This window comes from Labrus mixtus, chromosome 18, assembly GCF_963584025.1.
Source record: "Labrus mixtus chromosome 18, fLabMix1.1, whole genome shotgun sequence".
Taxonomy (NCBI): Eukaryota; Metazoa; Chordata; class Actinopteri; order Labriformes; family Labridae; genus Labrus; species Labrus mixtus.
The window spans coordinates 4,445,350-4,467,045 of NC_083629.1; the positions used below are offsets into that span (position 1 = coordinate 4,445,350).

General features: G+C 38.8%; 1 protein-coding gene across 2 annotated transcripts in view; it reads left to right on the forward strand.

Moving 5' to 3' along the window:
- Nucleotides 1-6,184: 6,184 nt before the first annotated feature.
- Nucleotides 6,185-21,696, forward strand: part of kif6 (kinesin family member 6) — a 65,579-nt gene continuing 50,067 nt past the window's right edge. For both annotated transcript variants that reach the window (XM_061063390.1, XM_061063389.1), the window contains exons 1-6: nucleotides 6,185-6,245; nucleotides 8,254-8,363; nucleotides 9,905-9,979; nucleotides 15,831-15,978; nucleotides 16,070-16,179; nucleotides 17,804-17,933. In XM_061063390.1, the coding sequence (XP_060919373.1) occupies nucleotides 6,186-6,245; nucleotides 8,254-8,363; nucleotides 9,905-9,979; nucleotides 15,831-15,978; nucleotides 16,070-16,179; nucleotides 17,804-17,933 (633 nt within the window). In that variant the 5' untranslated portion in view covers nucleotide 6,185. The remainder of the gene's footprint in view (nucleotides 6,246-8,253; nucleotides 8,364-9,904; nucleotides 9,980-15,830; nucleotides 15,979-16,069; nucleotides 16,180-17,803; nucleotides 17,934-21,696) is intronic.

Genomic DNA, 21,696 nt, shown 5'->3' on the forward strand with positions numbered 1-21,696 from the left:
ATTACAGGTGACTTCAGTGCAGATTTAGGTTCTTTATTTATATTTTTTATATTCTTAATGTGATGTGAGGTTCACTTCTCAGAGAAACAAATAGAAGGGATGTCCTTCAGAGAGCTACTTAATGCCTGTTTCATAGCCTGTACTTGTTTCACTTTAACTTCAGTAAAAGAAGTTGAATCAGTACTTTTACTTTCTTTTTTACAAGAGTATCAGTTGTTGCTCTTGGAGAAGAATGTGTGTGTGTTGCCCCTATTACATTCACTGCACACATACCCAACAATGCATGACAATTATTGCTCACAGATAAACAGAGAAACCAAAAGTCTTGTGTACTGCTTGTGTTTGGTTGTCATGCTGCTGCTGCTGCTGTTGTTGTTGTTGTAAGCAAGCAGTGGCAAGTTCTTCTAATGTCCTGGGACTGGATTTTATGAAAAGGAGTAAAACTGCAGAGACAAATCTGCACAAAGAATCAGTCACTGTTTCTTATAGTGTCTCATTTCTATTTTTGTCATTCATGGATAAGTTTCAGTGCAGGACACTTTTCATCCTGTTGTAATTCTACCCGCACTGAATTCATGATCCAAACATCCAAACAACCACAAACCAGAGCTCTGTCGGAAGAGCGCTGCATACACTCCCAATCGGGGCTGTAATCCTCCAACACTGAGCACACCTTTTTGATTAACTGCCAGGCCAGTGCTAAGAAACAAAGGTGTCGAATGCTGGCAAAGATGACTGAAAAAACTGGTTTTTCTTTGCTGCTGCAAGCTCAAGTTGTTTTTGCCTTTAAGGTTCTACAAGTTTTGAAATGTATTCGGTTGAAACAAGAAGCCTCAACCATTATCTGTATCCAAACAGCAGTCTTTACTGTACCTCAGCTCTTTCAGGGTCAATGAAGCATGCTTTTGTGTGAGTGTGTGTTTTAATGTGCGTGTGTGTGCATGCAGTGATTCTCGCACGTGTCAACTTGTGTCACCATTATCCACTGTGACAACATCATTGCGACACTTATTGTTCATTGTCAGCTGATCTTTCTCTGAACCCAACACAGGGAATGTGAAAGATAAAAGAGGGCAAAAGAGTCAGATTTATGGGAAATCATTTATAGGGTAAAAGCTTAAAATCATTTCCCTCTGCCTGAGGAAAGGGACTCCGTTTGGTTTGCATGCTTATTTAAAAATAAAAGAACAGACTCAGTGTTTGTTCCTTTGTTGAGAGTAAAAATGTCTTGCATCCAGATTTGAAGCCTGTTTCCGTGCATTGGACTCATGCTGTACAGTTGGTTGTCTTTTTGAGGGTGAAACCACAGCTATGTCAGCTAAAGCTAAAGACAACTCATGGACCAAAACAGGATATTAAAAAAAAAGAGTTCACAGCTCCCTAACAAGCCCAGTCCGGCCCTCGGTTGGTGTTTACTGCGCGCTCTCTTCTGTCAAGGAAACTGATTTAACTGCACTGTGTAATTGTTTTCGACTAAAGTGGACGTGGCTGCTTTCCTTTTGAATCTCGTGGATTCTTCCTGAACAGGCTGCACTTAGTAAGCAATCACTCAAACTTCATGTGATGTGATCGACATGTTTGTTCATGCTTATATGTGCCGCAGATGACCTAGGGGTTAGGTCACGCCCCATGTACAGTACGGAGGATGTAGTCCTCCAGGAGGACGAGTCCGACCCATGACTCCTTTCCTGCACTCTTCCTCACTCTCTCTCTCGTTTCCTGTATCCACTGTCCTATCAAATAAAGGCAAAAAATGCATATATATGGCCCTAATTGACTAAATATTTCCTCTTCTTTTGCTTTGCTAAGGAAGGACGCTAACATATGTTTTTCCCCAAAACATGATTGTCTGATATGTGTTTCCACCATGAAAATCATCTCTATGAAAAACGTTAAAAAAAAAATAATAATAATAATCTCAAGTTTAAAGTCGTAAATTTACGAGATTAAAGTAGTAAATTTACGAGTTTAATCTCGTAAATTAACGAGTTCGAGACCAGCCTGCGCGAAAATGATGAAAGTAGAACTCTTAAAGTCTTTAAAGAATAAAAGAATAAAGTGGTTATTTTAGTCTATATCAGAAGAGCAGCAGCATCCTGTTCTCAAATGACAAACATGGAGCATCTTGTCCTAAAGGTTTCATTAATAAGGAAATAGGCTACTTCCTTGTGTAGTCGGTAAAAACAGTTCAAGAGAAGTTTTCACTTCAACTTGGAAGATCTTGTTTATCTGTAAAATGATGAACAGGACACAAACTGTCTCTGCACATGAGACACTTTAACAAGGCAGACTGATGACAGACACAAATAGATGTATTGGGGGCTTTACTTATGCAGATATGAAACTACACATGCTTTTAGCACATCATCATCTTCACATTGTCATAAAATATCAGCACCCTGAAAAGATACTGCAAGAAACTGAAGAAAGAAGCACACTGACTTGATGGAAGTTGTCTGCAGAGGAAAATACTTTAAGAGTTCTACTTTCATCATTTTGCACAGGCTGGTCTCGAACTCGTTTATTTACAAGATTATTCTCGTAAATTTACAATTTTAATCTCTTCAATTTTTTTTTTTTTAACGTGGCCCTAATCCTCCGTCGTAACAAGGTGCTCCCAATACTTACTTGAGAAGTCTGAGCAAACAACTTTTACTAATTTATTTTTCATCTTTGTGCTTATTTTGCTTAAATTTAACCAGCATTTTATTCTTCTCACTGATATATTGTGCGAAGGTGCAACAAGAGCAGTCTCGGAGTAAAGACAAAATATTTAGAGCTCCCCCTGCTGACTGGCTGCAGTATAGATCAATGACCCTACCTCCTCCATGTTAAAGGGGACATGGGTCAAACAAGGAAGTTAAAGGTGCACTATGTAGTTTTGGTAGAGAAATGTGAAAGTTGGAGAAGTATACAGATTGTGTTGTATATGTTCATTACTCTACACACAAACTGTCCTCAGAGGACAATTTGGTCCTTGTAACTCTTTTTGAAGATAAAATGCTATGTGAGAAGTTATGATGGATGGCACGCAACAGAGAAACTGTTACTCTCTTGGTAACTTTTAAGCTCCAAACAGAGTTCCAGGGGTCAATTTTTTTCTTTGAATAAAGTTTGTCTATTCAGTTCAGAAAATATAGCATAGAATTGTTCCACTTCTCCAACTTTGAAATTTCACTTCCAAAACTCCATACTGTACCTTTAAGATACATGTCAAGTACATTTTTGTCAAACCCAGATTCCATCCAGATAGTTCATTATTATCATGCTGATTTATTTCCAAGTGTTGCTTCTCTGAACAGATTTGTTTTTATTGGTTATTTGATGCAAAAATAAGAGCAGAAGTTGCGTCATGATCAACAGTCCTGTTGACATATGTAGCTTCTTGCTGTGTTTTTTTTTTTACCAGATTAGCAGAGTAGAAAATGAAAATGAAATTCTGCACATCTTGGTTCAAAATTTCGTCCCCCGCGCAATAAGTCAGCAAACATCACAAACATCACAGGGGTGTTTTGGCTTCACTTTTGTACAACAGACGGAGACGAGCTGTAAATGTTCTTACACAGTCAACATGCACCAGGAAAGAACTCGCGTGCAAACCGGATCTATTTTCAACATGGTTTGCATCAAAAGTGAGATGAAATCTTCTGAGACATTTCAAATGCTGCCAACCTTAAACATGGCCACCTAAGGGTGTTTTACAACACCTGAAAGTACATTCTTCATTTCTCTTTGAAGCTATCTTACTACTTCAGGGTTCTGCAAGAGAAGCTTTTGTTCAACCATGCATGGTGAGAAGTATCTGCCTGACGGCTGCTTCAACCAGCCGACTGGTAGCACACTGAAACACGTGAACATGTTAGCAACAGTTCTCTGGATGGCTGCATGTTCTCTTCACAGAGCCCTTCCCATTGCATAATAGAAAATATCCCAAACACACAGTGCCTCTTTCAAGAAGTGCACACCTGCATGTTAAAGCATGTAAAACACATCCTACCCAATTTATTTGCCTCACACGATCCTCTGCTGAAGTGTGAGTGGACAAACTGTTTATGTTGTCCTAATAAGTTTAGCGAGGAGCAAAATTAATGCAAGTTATAAAATGTTTCCATTTGGACATTGACAGGGAGGTTTGAGGAAACACAGTCAAGTCTTTCATTCAACTTCTGGTGTGGCTCTCTGAAATATTTTTTCCAACTTTGCTGGTTTTATATAGTGCTCTTCAGTTTTTTTTCTCGAGTCCATAACTCACAGAAAGCAGTCCGAAAGTGGAGGCGACCACACTTGTATATTGCCACACATTCTTCATAGCAAACTTGGTATATTATTATCTACACATTTAAACCTAGCTGCCCACTCAACTCAGCGGTATATATTGTACTATTATGCACAACAAGCAAACACACACTCGCATGCAGCTCTTTTAAAAACAAGGAGCCACACAAGTAGTATTTTCTGTGGCACAGAGGAATGCACTGAAACAAACATGATACATTCAGTTGAATGCCACCATGAAACCACACAGCCTTCCCGGTACGCTGGCTGGTGTGCAGCCTGGGGGGAGGCCTCCTGGTAGGCTATATTTGGGGGGGGGGGGGGGGGGGGGCAAACAGGGTTCAGGTGAAATACCAGAAACTACATGACGCTCTTACACTGAAATTGGAGACAGGGTCAAAGCCACAACCCCAAACCTCTAAACACAAGACATATGGTTGTGTGTAAATCAGCTGATAAGTGAATTTGTGTTCTTTATGAGTTCAGTGACAGTCTGTTTTACTCTGGTGGATCTGTTTGAGCAAAGCCGCATACTGTGCAGGTATAATAAGGTGACAAAGTCAACTTTAACCTTGTGAATAAACATAAACCCCTAAACATTGGGTGCAGAGTTATATGTTTCTATTCATATGTGTGTGTGGGGGGGGGGCCTGAAAGCAAGCTGGCTAGTAACTTAAATGGACTCTAGTGGCTCCACTGGGTATACATTTTTACCCCACATCATGCACAAAGCATACACACACATTCACACAAGGATTTCAGTAAGACATCTAGTTATAACCTTAACAAATTCTAGTTTCATTTCCCAAACAGAATTTGAACTTTTGGTGAATTAAATAAACTTTTTTTTTTTTTTCCTTTTGGTTATGTTGTCTGCATTTTGTTTTATATGCAATAATAAGAAAGCAAATTCAATTAGATTCAGTCGTCCCAGAAATAAATTTAAACCTTTTTTAATTTATTTTTTTACGTTTGTTGCATTGCAAATTCTTCCATTTTCCTGTCTCACAATCAAAAACTGAGGGATTGAATAACATCTGTAACATATGCATGTTGACTCAATGGAGTTATATGTTTTAAGGAAAACAATAATATAATTATTTTTATTATAATGTTCTAATATTCATAATCAATGTAACCTATATTTTCAGAACACCATCCTAATTGAGGAATCTAGTGGGACTCTCACCACATCTGGCTTCTTCCTTGAAAATTAATAGTCACATGTTATCATATATAAATAGTGTGGGTATAAAGCAGACACATTTTTATGTATCCTAGTAGGCCTACATGAAAAATAAATCTTGTCCATATAGCTTTGAGTTACTGAGATAAAAACAAAAAGTATTGCAAACATGCTCAGTGTCCCACATGTAAAATCTATTAATATGGCTGCACCTATTAGCATAATGTAACAGCCAATGGCTTATTGTGTGGTAGAGTGTGTACGGTGCTGAATCATATGCTGAATACACTTCAGTCAATGAGCTTGTTGTACGAGTCACTGAACCCGCCGTGACCCTATTTTGCAAACAAAACACTTGCTTAGGGGAGATTAATAAACACCGGAAGAAAATAGAACAGCTTTGAATCCCTGCTTTATTTTTTACTTCTAACAATGTGTTCAGTGTTATGCACATTACCCCTCCTACGCACACATCCCTGATCATCATGCAATTAACTCTGACTCATTCTATCCGGCATTGGGGGAATTAAGGAATAAGGAAAAGGATTGATGCAAAGATTCCATTTGTACTCTGATGAATCCTCTTCTGTATAGACGATCTTTGTGAGCGGCGGGAGCCAACGTCGCCTAGCAACCAACTACAACAAACCTCATGGCTCATTGCACCGACAGTAACAGTAACTGGAGTTAGCTAGCGAGCTAACTAGCTAGTCATGCAAAAAAAATGGTTAAACAGACAATACAGATATTTGGCCGTATTAAACCCACAAGGAACACTCCGGCGGTAAGTTAACAGCCTAAACACAAAACTGAAACACAATTTATTAAGCTAACAGGATGTTTATTTATGCCAGTGAAGGTTAGCGTGACGCAAGCTAGTTTAGCAGCATTCCTCTTTTCATTGCGCACACTTGTTATATCACTAAGGAGAAAAGCACCACTGTAACTAATGACGATAATAAAATAGTAAATGGCTCCCTTCCATTAAGTGTCCAATAAATCAAGTTGTCACTGATAATACACCATGCAGCACTAACACCTTCATACAAGCACACCTGAATGGAATGCTCTCCTTTTTCAGGTATGTCTACTGAGCTATGTATGAGGGACAAAAAATGACTTAAGTATAAATAAATAAATGTTGGGAGAAATGCATACAATAATGTATAAATAAATAATTAAATAAATAAATGCATCAATAAATATATAAATGCTGAAAACAATACATCAATGAATAAATAATAAATACACTTTGTAAATGAAAAAGGCTATTTATATATTTTTACATGTATTTATTCATTTATTAGCGTATTTCTACAGTTATAGATGTATCAATGCATACATTTCCACATTAATTGAGTTATTAATTTATTTCCGTATTTTTACATTTACACATCTATTTATTTCTGTGTCCAGGTCGTAAGAGGAAAAGTATATTTGTAAATTTGCTTCTGTCTGCTTTTCAAAATTGACCAATCCTACTTCAGTAATGTTAGGACGGCCCACTTAATTTACATATTTACTTTTCCTTGTACAACATGGACACAGAAATACATAAATAAATATATGAATATATATATATATAATTATTTATTTATTTATACATTATTGTATGCATTTCTCCCAACATTTATTTATTTATTCATTAATTAATTAATTTATACTTTTTTGACACTTTTACTGCCACAATGTTCTGCATGATTACTTTCTTCATAGTCATCTTAATAGAGTCATCCATAAATAAAATGTATTCTGGAAAATGCATTTCGTATATCAAGGTGTCAAAAAAGTGTGAAGCTTGAATAATAATATCCACCAAGCCATAATGATATCCCATAAGGAGGATCTTTATTGGATTCATATGTAAAGCAAACTGTCAGTTACAATATTACAATGCAAAACCATCCCTTGCAGCACTGCCTCCTCTCCAAAGTGCAAGTTAGTCTACACACAGCAACCGTTGGCAAAAAATATTCAAATTACTTTGTGGGTTTCTTTGGCACCTTAACTTAAGCAGAGAATATCCACTGAAATGAAATGAGCACAGGTACCTCCTCGGAGCTGTTTGAGGTTCGGCGGTTCTGCACATGTGCCATGTGAGGACTACAGAAACAGTGGTGTTCGGGTGCTGCAGGCTGGCAGACGGTGAAAAAACAAACCAATCATTTAGGTCTTATCTTTTATTCCTCATACCCTGGGGACATGTAATTGCATCTGTGTCCATTGGAAACATATGCCAGAACATATGCTGAAGCTAAAATACAAAGAGATAGGGGGCTGTTAAGACTGACCCAGCCAACCCCTCCTTTAAATATCATCCCCTGCCAAAGCTCAGTCTATATTGGTTTAATGTTGTGCAGTTTTTCTCAACTCCCCTGAGGCTTTTGGTGAGCGGAGGTGATTTTATAGAGCTTGCTCACACTGTCCATTGATCATGGCTGTTCTTTTCTCGTGCAGTCCACAGGATCTATGCTTCATAAACTCCATCTTTCAATTTTGGTGCTTGCAAAACCCAAACCACAAGTGGGCAAACATATATTTAAAACCAAACCTGATGTATTGTCACTGTTTTTATTTTAGGTTGCATATGTCGAACCACATACCATAACAGCATACAAATCATAAAACACATACAGTAGTGGACGTCTCGTTTAAAACAGTACATGAATGGCCATGTGGATATTCTGAAATACTCTCAAAATATTCTCCTGTTGTGTTAAACGTCAGCCTGAAGGCCGTGTTCTGCTGTAAGACTGCCTCTGACCGACTGCTGTTGTCTCTGGCTCCCTCAGGTGTACTCTGTGGACAATGAGGATCAGACAGGTGCTTCTCTGGAGTTTGTCATACCCAGGGATCTGGCTGATGGCTTTGTCAACAACAAAAGGGAGTGCTACAGGTTCAGGTAGGGTGTGATGGAGCTATTTGTTTTGTTTTGTCCACAAAACCTCATTTGCTATAAAAACCAAATTAGCCATCCAGGTTTGTCTAAGTGAATTAAAGTTGAGATGTTTCATCTTAATGAATCTGTTTTATATTTGGTAACGAACAAACATCTCCTTGTAATTTTACACTGAAGAGCGATGATGGAACTTATTGCAGAAAAGGTTAAATACACAGTTGTTCCAATACACAAGCAGATACTTTACTGTGGTGAATAAGAACGTATCTAAGGGTATTTATCAGACAAAGATAATAAACAGCAATTCAGTTCAATACATTACAGGCTACAATAGCATGGTCATTTTCAAACATAATTTTGCCTAATCATCAAAACACATGTTCACAAAGTAACATATTAGTTATAGTTGGTCAGAAGTAGCAGATTTTCAACAGTCAGTGTTTCCCTGTCACAGATTCCAAACAGGCACAAACACTAAAAAAAGTTTCATGTTAAAAGTCTGTGTTTCTAATAAGCCTGGTTGCCCAATGAGCGAACAGAGAGCAGGAGAGATGTGCCAAAACTCTTCCTCAAACAGAACTGAGTGTTTTATTTATTGTATGTTATGTTGAGTAATGACTGACTGTCAAAGTACATTAAAAAAGTTTTTTGGGGGGAATTTATCTCTGTATTTATTTAGGCTTTAACCTGAGCCAGGCCCTACAAAAAAGTCAAAAGTCATATTTAAACAAGATTTATATGATGAAATTGTTTATAGAAACAGAATTTAAGACAAATAAGAAACATGATAACATGGAATCTTCATGTAGTCTTTCCATAATGTCTGAATAATCAGCTACACAGGGTGAAGTGGGTACAAAACATCAAAATAATAGTGGCGTCTTATGTAATGCTAAAAAGAAAAAAAACAAGAATCTTGCTGATGACCTCTCGATGTAAATTAGCTCCATTTTGAAAGATTGGTTGCCAATGAATAAAGAAGGTATGTTACCCAAAACACATTTTAGACCTTCAAGGTTACATACAAACTCTTTCCCATGAATAATTCATCTACCAGTTGTGTCGTTGCAGAGCCAGAACATCTGTTTAAGGCTGGTGGTGAAGCTGCAGCCTTATATACCCTCTGGGCAGGGCACATGCCACGCTTCCAAGCCCTAAATTCACAGTTAGGGAGTCAGACAGCAGTGGACACTGAAAGCCTCTGAAAACCACACAGCCCTAAAATAGCCTGCGGAGGTTCCCTCGTGCCCTTATAGAAATAAAATGTCCACATTTAACAATCTTTCTGGGCGGACTCCTCTCACATCGCTCTCATCTTTCTGTGGGATGAAACATGGTGGCTTGAGACTGTTTTAGACAACAGAATGACTAAACTCCTCCTGATCCGCTCAGCCAATTATATAGACTGCTTTTTGGCTGATTCAGTAATACTGTGGGGATCTGTGGTGAGCCTTTAATGCATGAGATAAACTAGCAAGCTAACATTTTTACTCTATGTTAATGATAAGAAATGAATTGTCTTTGTGCTTCTTTCTTTTGTTTAGGTTCCAGAAGGTGTTCGATCACGCAGCCAAACAAGAAGAGATATTTGAAAACATTGTCAAACCAGTTGCAGACAGGTAAAATCTTCTCATCTATGTCAACTCCAACCTCTAATTATCTCATTTACAAATAACTTAAATAAATATATCCCTGTCCACCTGTGCCCAGCAGTCTTTTTCCCTCCATGACGGGTTCAGGCCACACAGGCTTCAGCCAGCCATGTTGACAGGAAGTCAGTAAAGCTTAGTTTTCTTTAGGATGGAAATGGAGGGTGTCTGTGATTTTTGGCGTGCTTTGCATTCTTAAACCACTAAGTGGACCGAGCTGGCAGGCGGGATGGTACACTGTGCCATCTGTGAGTGTTAGAACAATTTTTATGCCACAACACAGAGTTATACCAGGCACTGTGTAACTGCTCACTCAATTTGAGCCTTAAGTCTCCTAAGACTAGCCGGCTGAAAAGTATAGTGCTCAGGATTAATGGCTGAATTTATTTTAACGTGTTTATTAGTCAAGGCATTATCTATATAAAGACGAGATCACAGTCAAATTAAGCCGATATAGCCACAGTTTAAGTACATGTTTAACTAACAGTTGATGACTTTTTTAGTGATTGAATAAAACATGTTTTTTCTTCCTAATCGTGGTGCTATAAGGAGTTTACGATGAACATTTTCAGGTTTCAGCTGCTTTAGTCAGGACTATGTTACAATTAAGTTTATTTCCAAGTAAGCTTATAAATACAAAGAAATGGTCTTGTTACTTTGGTGCATAACAATCAACCAAAGGACATTAAAACATAAGTTCTGCAACCGTCGTTAAACTTAAATCAGTTGAATACAAAATATTCATACACATGTATCACTTGAAATATGTACAAATTCATTATTTTTAAAGTCTAATGAAAATACTGAACAGATTTTTTTGCTGAAACGTGAAATATATTGAGTGTGCAGAACTTAACACTATGAAGTACAAGGAATATGCAGTATATATAGAGAGATTAGTTCAGAGGATGTGTGGTAAAGTGATGCATAAGAAGCTGTGACTGTAACACAAAGTGACTTTGAGGCTGGATGAGAGTCTGGTGTGGTCGGGGGAGGGAACCATGAGGGGTCAGGGGCCCCTTGTGTCTCATAGAGTTTGTGTGTGCGTTTGTGTGTGGGGCCGGCAAAATCTGACCTGCATGCCTCGGGGTCCTTGAGGTGTACAGGTCATGGAGAGATGGCAGATTGCATCCATAACCCTCTCTTCAGAGCGGATGATTCGCTGCAGCCTGCTTTTGCCTTTGGCAGTGGTGGCAGAGTACCAGATGGTGACAGCATCTTTGACTTTGGGACGTGGGATTTCCTCATCTGCTGTTGGAAGTAAATCTTTGCGTTTTTGGCATCCTATAGGGTGAGGTGCACATGTGACTGTGTTTGTCCTGAAACCCCCAACCATCTCCACTGTGACATTGAGGAAGGAAAATCTGTGAGCTTTGGCAATATAGTTGACAAGATGTTTGCTATTACCCCAATAGATTTAATAAGAAAAATGTCAGCTGCTTTTCATTCTCTTTAAATTCCACACATCCATACAAAAAAAACATGTTTTGCTTTTAAAATTGATTCTTTTGTCTCCCAATTATTTTATCCCCTATTTCCTGATCTTAATAACCAAATACCTAAGACACGTTGTTCCCCCCATTTCAACAAAGGAATACTATTGTGGTGTCTGTTTCAGCTTCACTCCTTGCTTTAGACTCAGTCTAAATTTGGACATACTTCCAAAACAGACATCTAAGAGGAGGGGGAATTAACTTGGAATTTCCTGTGATCAAACATTGGTTGTGTTGTTGATCTGTTTACAACTTCCTTCCTCTCCTTCTCCTTGTCAGCTCTGTTCTCCTGCATCAATTTAGCCCCATCATCTCCTTAATCACCCACCTCTAGTCTTCTTATTAGTCACAATAGGGTTTATTTTCAGAATCCCACAAGTGCTCATCATTATCTTTTCCATAAGATGACTTATAAACGACAGTGTGAGACGTCTGGATTGACTGACTCAAGGCTTGGATGTGTTTGACCTGACTCACACAGGTTCACTGACTCGGGTATTTAGTTGCTCTGGCAGGCCTCCTGACACAAATGAAAAACTGTTCTCCCTTTGTTGTGGCAGATGGTAAACATCAGGGTTCAACATTTCTGTCACAGCCAGGCTATGTCTAGCTGTATTAATTTAAGCTTTGCGTTTTTTGCCGTTGATATGACTTTAACGTCTGGTCTGCAGCCTAACGGACACCAGTCATCCAGTCTGGTCATGACCAGTCTGTCTCCCCGATCGGACATTTCTTCTCCTCTGTTGGTTTCTTTCCCCTCTGCAGGATGTCTGTGTACTCATTGAATATCCTGAATACCACAGAGATTTAACCTTTTAATTCCAGTCTCACCAAAGTGGCTAAAAGGCTAAATGAATGGCCTGAAACGTATCCAAGCCCCAAAGCTTAATGGTGCGGGGAGACTATTGTAATGTGAAGTATTCTTATTGTCTTTGTTTCTTTTCTCAATGTCAAAATGAGTTTGTAAAGGTCTTGTACAATGGTGTGGCCATAGGCTCCATAGTACCCCCTCTAAGTATGTTTTGCGTATACGTAATGCTAATTTTTAGGGTCCAGACTAATCAAAATGGGAGCATTTCTTAATTATGACCTGGAGTATTTGTGTGTATTTTTCCTTTTATAAGTGGCATATTTGAACATCCATCCAAATGTCATTAATCCTAACCGACCATACTTTGGCAGCATATTAAAAAAGACCTTAACAATGGATTTGTTAAAAAAAATTGTGCTAGAGTTTCATTTTTGGTCATGTAGGCATGCCAATGTCCCATTTTGGGCCTCAGATATACCAATATTCTGTCAAAGTCATTGTGCGAAGTAAGTGTTGTCCAACAAACTGCATCCAAAATATTGAATTTCATACTGTGTAGTAATGTCTTGCATGGCTACTGTATTGTCTTTAGCGCCACATAGTGGAAGGTACTTCTCACTCCTTTGTGCTTATCAAAACACAAAAAAAGACAGCCATGGCAAAATCTTGTTGCCAATAGAACTTTTGCTGTGCAACACCCCAAGATATACAAAGTTGCTTCAACCGGTGATTGTATTCTGTTGCTTGTCCTTGCTACAAAGAGTATTGTTGTTGACATTTTGGAAAAAAAGTAGAAAGAGCTTTGTGAAAATCAAATAAATATGAAGTCTATGTTGATATCGACATCTACCAAGATACTGAAGCATCTTTGGTGAAAGATATTGTTTGTACCAAGTAGTGTTTGGAAACTTTTATTCAGGTTTGGAGTCACTTTTAATTGCAGCAGTTTTGTTGTGAATGCACTAAAACCTATTTTTTCTGATGTACATCACGCCTCTCCTCTGAACCTGTCAGGTGGTCTTTTTGGTTGGTACTCGTTCATACTTGGAGCACTTCATCTTAAGCTAAAAGCCTTGACTCGTTTACTTGCACACTAGTCTCGGTCTTTGCTGTGGCGTAAACGAAACCAATCATTTCAACCACATCACGGCAGTTTAAAAACAAACCAGTATTAACGGCTCCAGGAGAGGAGGAGTCACGGAAATGATGCCGGGTTGGCAGGACAAACCCTCTATCTAGATTGTAATCCCATTTCACAAGCCTTATGAACCCTGCAGACAGAAGTTCAGACAAGTTTCTGTTCAGTCTTATAATAAACCCAAATTACCGCAAGCTTTGGACACACTGCTCTTAATAAAATGGACAGAAATAACAAGGATCTTCTAGATGAGAGGTAGCCAATCTCCAGGAAAGCTGAGGTGTAAACAGGAACAAGCATTGGGAAACGCCAAAGCCTCAGAGGCAGGGCCCAAGCCGCATCATTAGTACTGACATTTCACTAAACACAGAGTCTGTCTCACATGTCCCTGATGTCCATCACTGTGATGACTCACACTGGATTAAATGGTTGCCAATGGTCATCCAAGTCAGACTAACCAAGCAGCATTTAAATAAGTGGACGCTGTGTTTTATATAAACTGACATACAGTTATTTTCCCTTCGCCTTCACATGCAGGGTGTGGAATTGTACAGCATGCATAGAGGGAAACCCACACACTGCTTAAATACTGGTTTGGCAATTCTATTAAAATAAGTGAGAGGCTTAAGTTCATTTATAATTCATCTAGAAAAATATACCATCAAGATATCATTTTCCTTGCAATTGGCACGTCAGAAAGGAAAGAGTTTTTCCTCACCTTTGATGCAAGCTCGCGTGTCAGAGGCCTCTGTGCGATCTTACAATTTCTTTCTGATTTATTTCCAAGAATAAAGAACAGCAGTTTTTTTCAAACTCTGATTATATCCGAGTACCATCATACTGCATATTTGTTCAGCTCAAACAGAATTAGATACAGTTGGTTTCCATTGCCCCTGTGCACGTGTGGAAGAGCAGCTCAATGCCAAACCTAATTTTGACCAGCCCCTGCCTCGTTGCGTGGCTTTGGTCCCTTTCCGTCACTCATACTCCGAGACATTTCTCCCTTCCCGGCAGATGCCTGTCGCCATAGCAGCCACTCACGGCCATCTTTTTCTGTTGATTGAAAGTGTCACATTCAATTGACTCAGATTTTTTGGTGGTCGGGGAGATAATTAAAAGTCCCTTGGACTCTTACAAATGAAAACTCTGACGTCATAAGAGGCTGTAGTGGGATGATCAGTGTGGTTACTTATGACCAACAAAATACAAAATAACTTAACTTTCCAGTGTCGATCAATTATCTGAAGGCTTTACTTGTGTTGTCTGGTTGCATAAATTTAGCCTTCTTTAAAAAGGGCACAGCAGTGATCATAAACTGTTATTATGTATGCTGTCATCTCTTTCTATGATCTCATGGAGTTACATTAACAGCTCGTCCATGAGCCATGTGCTGGTCCAAGAACTTCTACTGCACTTGCTCTGCTAACTAAGATCAACTGTTTAACTTCACTGAATTTGAATTCTTAAATATTTTCTGTTAACACTGCACTCTGTTTTGGAAGTCAAATGCCTTTTATGTGTAAACATACTTGCCAATAAGAAACGATCCTGAGTCTGATTTGTGTATTTTATCTGCTTATAGTAATAAATCATGATAATGATTAATATACAGTATAGTGTGTCTATTGTTGGTATCCATAATATTACTGTAGACTTATAACAAACCCCCAGTGATTTTGGTGCAAGTGTCAACAATTTTTTAGTTGAATGTGATCTTGCTGTTTGACTAGCTTTGACTTTATTCTTCTCAGTTCATCACCAACACTACTGGCACTGTTTTAAGTCAGGTTACTGTCATTATAAATTGATCCTTAACAGGATGAAAGGTTTTAGTCCGCTTGTAAGCCAGAGATAGTTGCAGCTCAGCTCGAGCCAGAGAGACTTGTTTTCAATCCAAAGCTTCTGTATTCATTATGTTTTTTTCCCCATTTTTAAGTCAGAGGGTCTGTTGGGAGATCTTTACTGTTTTTGTTTTACTCAGTAAAGATCTCCCAAACCGGGAACAGGTTAAGCACAGAGAAAGAAGGGGGCAGCTTCAGCTCACAGCCCTGCTGATGCCCTGTGTCCACTGCATGGCACAGATTTGAACAAGTTTCAATCAACTGTTTGTTTTAGAAAGGAGGAATCTTTCTGGTGAAGTCCTCAGTCAATGATGAACACTATAGGGCTGTTTTAAGATTTGTTTTGTAGGTTTACAGCCAGCTTGTTGCTCCTGCATTGTGTACAGTGGCAAGTCATGCCTCAAGTTCCTTGCTGGTGGACTGTAATGACCCTTCTTTAGCAACCATCATAAACGGATATTAAAGATAACTTAACTTATTTCAGGAGGTACTGAACATGAGAGCATGTTGCTAAGGGTCTCCTTCTGTGTATGTGCAGTGTACTGGCTGGCTACAATGGCACCATATTTGCCTATGGCCAAACAGGAAGCGGAAAGACATTCACCATCACAGGAGGAGCCGAGCACTACAGAGACCGCGGCATTATTCCCCGGACCCTCTCCTACCTGTTTGAACACTTCAGCCAGGTCAGCTCAGCAGATTATCTGAATGTAAACATCATGCACTCACTTTATCTGATGTCCATTATACATGCTTTATTGTTTTCCTCATTCACAGGACAGCAGCATGGTTTATACCACACACATCTCCTACCTGGAGATCTACAACGAGATGGGATATGACCTTCTGGACTCCCGACATGAAGCATCTCGACTTGAAGACCTACCGTCAGTTCTTTTTAATGACGTTGCTTTTTAGTGCTACATTTGATCAACAATAAGAAGCATACCTGTAAAGCTGAAATCACCTGAAAGGCCTGCACTAATATGTGATAGAAACAGTTCTTTTAAAGATGAATAGAGTAGTTTTTACTCACCCTATTATTCCCTCAGACACTCGGGGGTTAAACTGGGATTCATTCCTTGGACAGCCATTTGTCAGCCTGGCCTGGAGTCAGTATGTGGTGAAATATGGAGACTCTGGTATTTACCAGCTCACTACAAACTGCCAGCTGACATAATGAGACTGTGGAACAGCAATGGATGTGGTCAGCCCGGTGGCGGACCCTGCCACTGGAGTGGAGTGCAAGAGGGTCATGTGAAGAAAAAGCTAGCAGCTTCAGCAGCTGGTCTGAGGGAATTTCTTTATGTGTCTCAATTTGATTCTTTTTCTCTCTCATTGTGGGCCTCCTCCCTCCACGCTTTCGCCTGTCTTTGTCATTTCTTCTTTGTTTCTGTCCGTTTCTCTTCTCAGCCATCACGAATTTAATCCGTCAGGAGGTTTTGTGTGTGCATGATCAAACTCTTACTTCTTTGCATTTTTTTTGTCATACCAGATACTTATTCATTTCAAAGTAGTGGTTGCACTTCAGGCGCGACATTTAAGTTCTTCTCTCATCGCAGAGGTTCCAGCTCAGGGTTCTGATACCCACAAATCACAGACTTCTGGAAATAGACAGTGCCCGTTGTTAACCATGCTGCGGCCACACTTGCTGATTCAAGAGAAGCCGTGGCAATGACAGAATTCTTTAACTGTTGGTCTGCTTCTGTCTTTCACTCCATACTGCTTTCTTTGTTTCTGACATGCTTGTTGTGGATCAGCAGCAGAGCTTGTTTTCTTGTTTTAGTTCATGTTGTGGTAATAATTGGAGGTACTTTAAGTCGGGTGATTATGTGGGGGGTACTGCACAGGAGGAAGAAGAACTGTATTCTCACTTCTTCTCTTCTCTATCTGCATTGATCACATGATGCATTTACTTGTGGAAAAGACAAATCAGAACCTATTTTAGATTGGTGGTGAACAAGCCTTTAATCGCATGAAGATAAACACTATTTCATTAAACAAATGACCATAATTATCTACATGTGTTTTCCAGTTATGCCTCCCTCTTTGACAACCATGTCAGTAGCTATGCTGTCAAAGCTCTGGTGGCACGTTGGAAATAATACAGTGGGATCAGAGGAGTCTTTTCAGCCCCATCTGTCAAAGCATGCTGTGTTTCTGAGCACTTGATGTGGGGAAGAACCAATCACCTGTTTGTTTTTCAAAGCCAGCCCAGCCTGTTATAACCCCCCCCCCAATAGATAAAGCACATGTCAAACCAGGTCTCAGCCCACACCGACTTACAGATGTGGTTTGTTTGGATTTGGAGCTGAGCGAGGCCAGAGTGATGGGAAGGAAATGGATGACATAACTGACTTAATGAGTTTTTCATAATTACTTCAGTGTTGGATTAGATGAGTTTTAACTGGATTTGTCCTTCTGCGTGACTTTTTTTTTTAAATTCACAACTTGAGGCTGATTCATAATGCTGGCATTTCTGTTTCATAATATCTGTTTTTCCTCTCCCAGTAAAGTGATGATCATGGAGGATCCAGAGCAGAACATCCATCTGAAGAACCTCACACTGCAGCCATCGGCCAATGAGGAGGAGGCTCTGAACCTGCTCTTCCTGGGTGACACAAATCGTATGATTGCAGAGGTAAGAAGGGATTGTCAACTACTGGAACTGTGTTTCTATAATATGATCACACTAACCCCTTCTTTATAATCAATATTATAATTAACACAAAGTTTGATTTAATTATCCTGCCAGTGTGAGGAAGATCTTGATAATCAACTCAAAGTCAAAGTTTAGTCACATTGTCAAAAGATTTGAAGGCAGACTCTACTCCTTACAACATTCGTTGTTAAAGATACAATATATAGAATTTTTAAACAAAAATATCCAAACTAATAAAAGATGGACTAACTCTTTGTTTTATATATTTTTTGTTGAGTACTTACATTACCTAAAATAATTCCAACAGTTATCAAAGCCAGAGAAATCCGTAGTTGTATAGTTGTAATGGGACATGTTTGTCTGTTACTCTTTCCACTGAGAGGCTGATCTACATCTAAAATGCCCAAAATGGAGCAACATTATCAAAGTAAATTGTATTACATTCCACTTTTAAGATCATTTTGTGGCTCAGCCCTACATGTGACTTTTTCCTTTTTATTGACTCATCATAAATGCGGTGTTTCACATAAGGACTGTAGACACTTACACTTTATGCCACTTCCTGAGTAAGTGGCTTACGTGTACTTTTTTTTTTTTTTTTTACCACATATGCAATGTGCACTGTGAAGGCTACCTTAAGACCCCTCTAAAATATTATTTTAGTCCCCTGTGGTCCCTTTTACTATGGTTTTCCAAACCTTCTCTCTGTAATTTCTCTTTATGTTGTGGTGATTTTTTTCTCCACTCAGACACTCAGACTCTCCACACTGATGAGACATGTTGTGGTTTAACTTTCTCATTGTGACCTGAGGTTTAAACTCAACCAGGGCTCATCACCTTCTTTACTCTTATTGCTTGTTTGTAAGTCAATCAGAGACTTACTTTAATGAAAGTAAACCAATGCCAAAGATCTTAAAGATACAATGTCGATATTTCTGTAGAAGAATGAGTATAAATATAAAGTCAACAAATTAATGGAGGTATAAATGATGCAAACATTTTGCAAATATAAAGATGAATAAAAAAGGAGTAAGTAAGGAAATTAAAATAGATTGAATTGTAGAGAAAAATGAAAAACTATATAAAGGAATAATTATAAGAAAATGTCATTATTTTTACATTTATTTCTTCATTTTCTTCCCCTTTTTCACCTTTTTTTTCAAGAAAGCAGCTAACGACCCTTCAACATTTAGCAAAAAAGAAAAACAAATGTTTTAAAGACCGGGTGGCTAAAGAAAAAATAGATAAATATCATTTTATTGACATTTATTTAAAATTAAAGTGATTAAAAATATGTAACTTTTTATTCTTTTGTTTATTACTTTAGTATTTTTACAGTCAGGTTGTCAAAGTGTTGTTACTTTGATTTTGTTACCATGTGTTTTAAGATGCCTGTAAGATTTGTATTTTTGTTTGTTTAAAAACAGGTATAAATATTGTTAGATTTTTACTGATATTGTATCCAAGGTTAAAGATGTTGTTATCGTGACAACCACATTTACAGTTAAACTAGACTCAACTCTCCTTTCATCCATTCCTCTTTCCAAAAGGGTTATACTGGCACTCCTATGACTCTGTAGAGAGCAAAGTGTCCTCTGCAGAAAAACCTGGGGGTATATATTTCATTGGAAACTGAGTTCTTGGATTTGAAATGAGTCTGTTAATCAGAAAAAGGAGGTGTTGCACAGTTCAGCGTGGGGGAGCCCCCGGTACAGTCCTCCCACACTCAGTGAACTCGTCCTCTCTGGACCTTCTTCACAACAAGGTTTCTCTTGAGCCTCGAGCAAACAAAGCACTGTCAACAAAATCCAATTTGTCCCTGCCAGAAACATCCCAGAAGATCTCAGTCCACAAAGACTTTCTTATAAAGTGAACAGTAATGCTTTCTTTCTTCTCCCGCTCCCAGCCATGTGGATCAAAGATGACACATTTATTCAAGCAACACTCAGCCGACAATGAGCTCATTCGCTTTGAGACTCAGCAATCCCCTCCACACTTTTATTGGGCATGAAATAAATACACCTTCTCAACTCCTCAACCCTTTCCTTTAACCTCATCAGGAAACATTTCCTCCCATCTGGTCTTTTTCCTGTGTCCCTGTTTCAGTTCTCTTCACATGTGGGGATGCAGATTCTGGATCTCCCCCCCCTCTATAACTAAACTCCCACTTGAACTTTGGGGGTTGAGAAGGGTTCATATCAAGTGAGCAAAACACAACTTAAGTCTCAATCTTTTGAATCAGCAATCTAAGTGCTCTGGGGTTTGTAGGCCCGGATTGCCCCCTCGTTCTGACCCACTGCAGCTCTGTGTGTGGTCAGCATGTGGTCCGTGTGAGATCAAAACGTGGTCAACACAGGATGTAGGTAGGAAAGCAGGAGAATAAAGGAAGTGACTCTGATGAGATTATTTTGATCTGCAGATTTTAAACCACAAAGATGGACTTGACGCCCCTGTGCATACAAACGGACTGTGAAGTCAACAAAGTAGTCCTTTAAACCTGCATTCCTTTGAAGGGCCAACAGGGGGCGACTTTACAGGCTGCTCCTACAGTTAGCCAACCTTTTTCACTGGAGGAAGTCATAGAATCACCTGTCAGTATAACACAATAAAGGTCAATAGCCCCACAAATGACATACAATCTAAAAGAGATGGATCATAAATACCTTCATGAAGCACCTAATAAACCGTCAACTTAGTGCATCATTTATGACTTTTAATGTCTAAGTGTGTGACATTTAGTGCGTACAGTATCTCCTCTTATCGCCAACGATGTGAATGAAGTCGTGGGTTAAATTCTGATTTTGCAATGTTCAAACATTTGTACAGTTTTTAAAGGTGCAGATCAACATTTGAAGTAACATTTTTTTTACTGCTAAAAGAAAATACACACTTGAGCAGTTGGTGCATTATTTGACATTTGATGTGAGGTTCAACTGAGAATTCAACTTCACTTCTGTCAGTACTGATGTGCTCTGTCTCTTTTATCCATCTTCTAAGTCTGCTGTTTTTTTTATCTGCTGCATTCACCGCCTTTCAGTTGAAGGAAAAACAAACAGGCTGAACATCACAAGTGAAACAGTCTGTTGGCATCAAAAAATAAAGAAAAAGAAAAACATTTCTTTGGATGTTCATTTTCTTACTTACCATCAGGGTGTGGTTATGTTATATCTGTTGACATTTTTAAGGTATTATTCTTTTGTGTATCTTTTTTGTGTGCTTTATTTGCTATGTTGCTGTGAAGCTGCTCTTAAGTTAGTTAAGTTAGGTGTGATTGACTTTCACAGTATGTTTTGCATTGTGAGCTGTGATTTCTTAACACCAGTAATATGTATTTACAGGATGCATTAAAGGGGAATTCTGTACATTAAAAGTGATTGTAATAGCGTGCACTAAGGAGGACAGACGTTGGCACATTAATCATAAGGTGAATGTTTTTTTCAAGACAACATACGGAACAGAAATAAAGCTTACACGCGTGTCCCTGCTGTCTGGAACTTGACAAACATGCATATTTATCGAGGCTTAGCCTGGATTTGGTTGATGTGGAAAATAGCTGTCAGTGGTAAGACTGTAAAAAGTATTATTACTCACAATGGACACCATGTCCTCACTCTTGAACCTTTATTCAATCCCTGGATTTGTCAGCATCATACGTCTTCTTCATACTCCTTCAGGGGGATACCCTGAGTGTCAAACATGGACGTGTGCCGAGTGAAGGGAATTTGGACCGAGGAAGCAGATG